The 1,478-nt window shown below is 67.5% G+C and overlaps 1 protein-coding gene across 1 annotated transcript; it reads left to right on the forward strand.

Annotated features, from left to right (window-relative positions):
* Positions 1–733: 733 nt before the first annotated feature.
* On the forward strand, positions 734–1,332 carry MNEG_14049 (hypothetical protein; the record flags this gene model as incomplete). Its single annotated transcript, XM_014037480.1, has 2 exons — positions 734–1,212; positions 1,296–1,332. The coding sequence occupies 2 exons, from the start codon at positions 734–736 to the stop codon at positions 1,330–1,332; spliced, it is 516 nt and encodes a 171-aa protein (XP_013892934.1).
* Between the last annotated feature and the right edge of the window lie 146 nt (positions 1,333–1,478).

The following is a 1,478-nucleotide window of genomic DNA, read 5'->3' on the forward strand; positions in this document are numbered from 1 at the left end:
AAAAAAAAGTATGTGAAAACAGGACTCGTTCCTCACGTGCAATGTGAGCCACAACGGTGCATGTGCCACCGCCAGTCACCCCTGACGGTGTGCCAACCAACAAGGCCCGGCACCCTGAAGGAGCAGGCCGCGCCTGCCGCCTGGGTCGCGGTCGAGCCGCCTGCAGCCGCGCTGCACATGCCACTGGTTGGCTGGATCGCACACTAGAGCCCGTAAGCTCGGGTGGAGCCCTCGACGTTGTGGTGGTGCAGAGATCCTCTAGAGAATCACCAACCTCACAGTATGGGCCGCCCCGGGTGCCGCTGCAGCGGTGTGCACACAGAGCAGGGCACAGCAGACGCCCCTCCCGCCAGCGAGCCCTGCAGCGGCGAGGTGCAGGCGCGCCACAGAGGCAGCACACGACTTTCAGGCAGCACACCGACCGGGTGGCAATGCTCACTTAGCATTTGCAGCACCCATGCCCACACATTCCTGACTGTGTGACCATGTCACACTTCCTCGTGTGACTGGGTCACACGGAGTTGATCAAGCGAAAAGTGGGGACCAAGCAAGCAGAGAATCCGATACCGTGCCACGAATTCATATAAGAGTCTCATCAAGCGGGGCCCCGGGCCACCTGTCATCAGGTTCGGTCATTTGCCTTCATTGTTCAAAGACAAACAACAGACGCAACCGTAGTACACGCCATAACGAATTTGAGAAATTTTAGACGTTCCGCAGCCTGCGTTCCAACATGGTCGCCACCATCCCCCGCACTGCCTCGGCCGTGTGCCCGGCGTCCGCCAAGGCCGCAACCGCCCAGCGCTCCGCCGGCCGCGTCGCCGCGAGCGGGCCGCAGGGCAGCGTGCAGCCCTTCACGCCCATCGCCGACTCCCGCGTGTGGACGCCCGCGACCTGGGCCGGCCGCCAGCAAGAGTTCATATACACCCTCACCGCCGACGACGTCGCCCAGTTGGAGGCGGCCACGGCGGCGTTCACCGCCGCCGCCAACGCCCCCGGCGGCCCCGGCCTGAGCGCCGCGCTGGTCGGCCTGACCGCGGCCGCCTTCCCGCTGCCCCGCCTCGGCCCCAAGCTCGCCGCCCTCGCCGACGCCCAGCTCCGCCCCGGCGGCGCCGGCGGGCGCGGCTTCCAGCTGCTGCGAGGCCTGCCCATGGGCGAGTGGTCCGAGGTCGCGGCGCTCGTCGCCTACCTCGGGGTGGCGGCCCACATGGGGTTCAACTTCAGCCCCCAGCGCAAGAACGGCGCGATGGTGCACCACATTAAGGCGCTCAACGGCGCGGGCAAGCTCTACGCAGAGTCCACGCAGTCCGCGGCGATGGGCTTCCACACTGATGCCCAAGGCGACGCACTGGGCCTGCTGTGCCTGCGCCAGGCGGCCGAGGGCGGCGAGAGCAGGTGGGGCGGGGGGCATGTGGGCGCGGGGGCCACGCCGTCTGGCGGCTTGGTGGGGCTTGGTGGGGTGGCTGCCGTGCTCAGCG

Source organism: Monoraphidium neglectum (assembly GCF_000611645.1).
Source record: "Monoraphidium neglectum strain SAG 48.87 unplaced genomic scaffold scaffold04222, whole genome shotgun sequence".
NCBI classification, from domain to species: Eukaryota; Viridiplantae; Chlorophyta; class Chlorophyceae; order Sphaeropleales; family Selenastraceae; genus Monoraphidium; species Monoraphidium neglectum.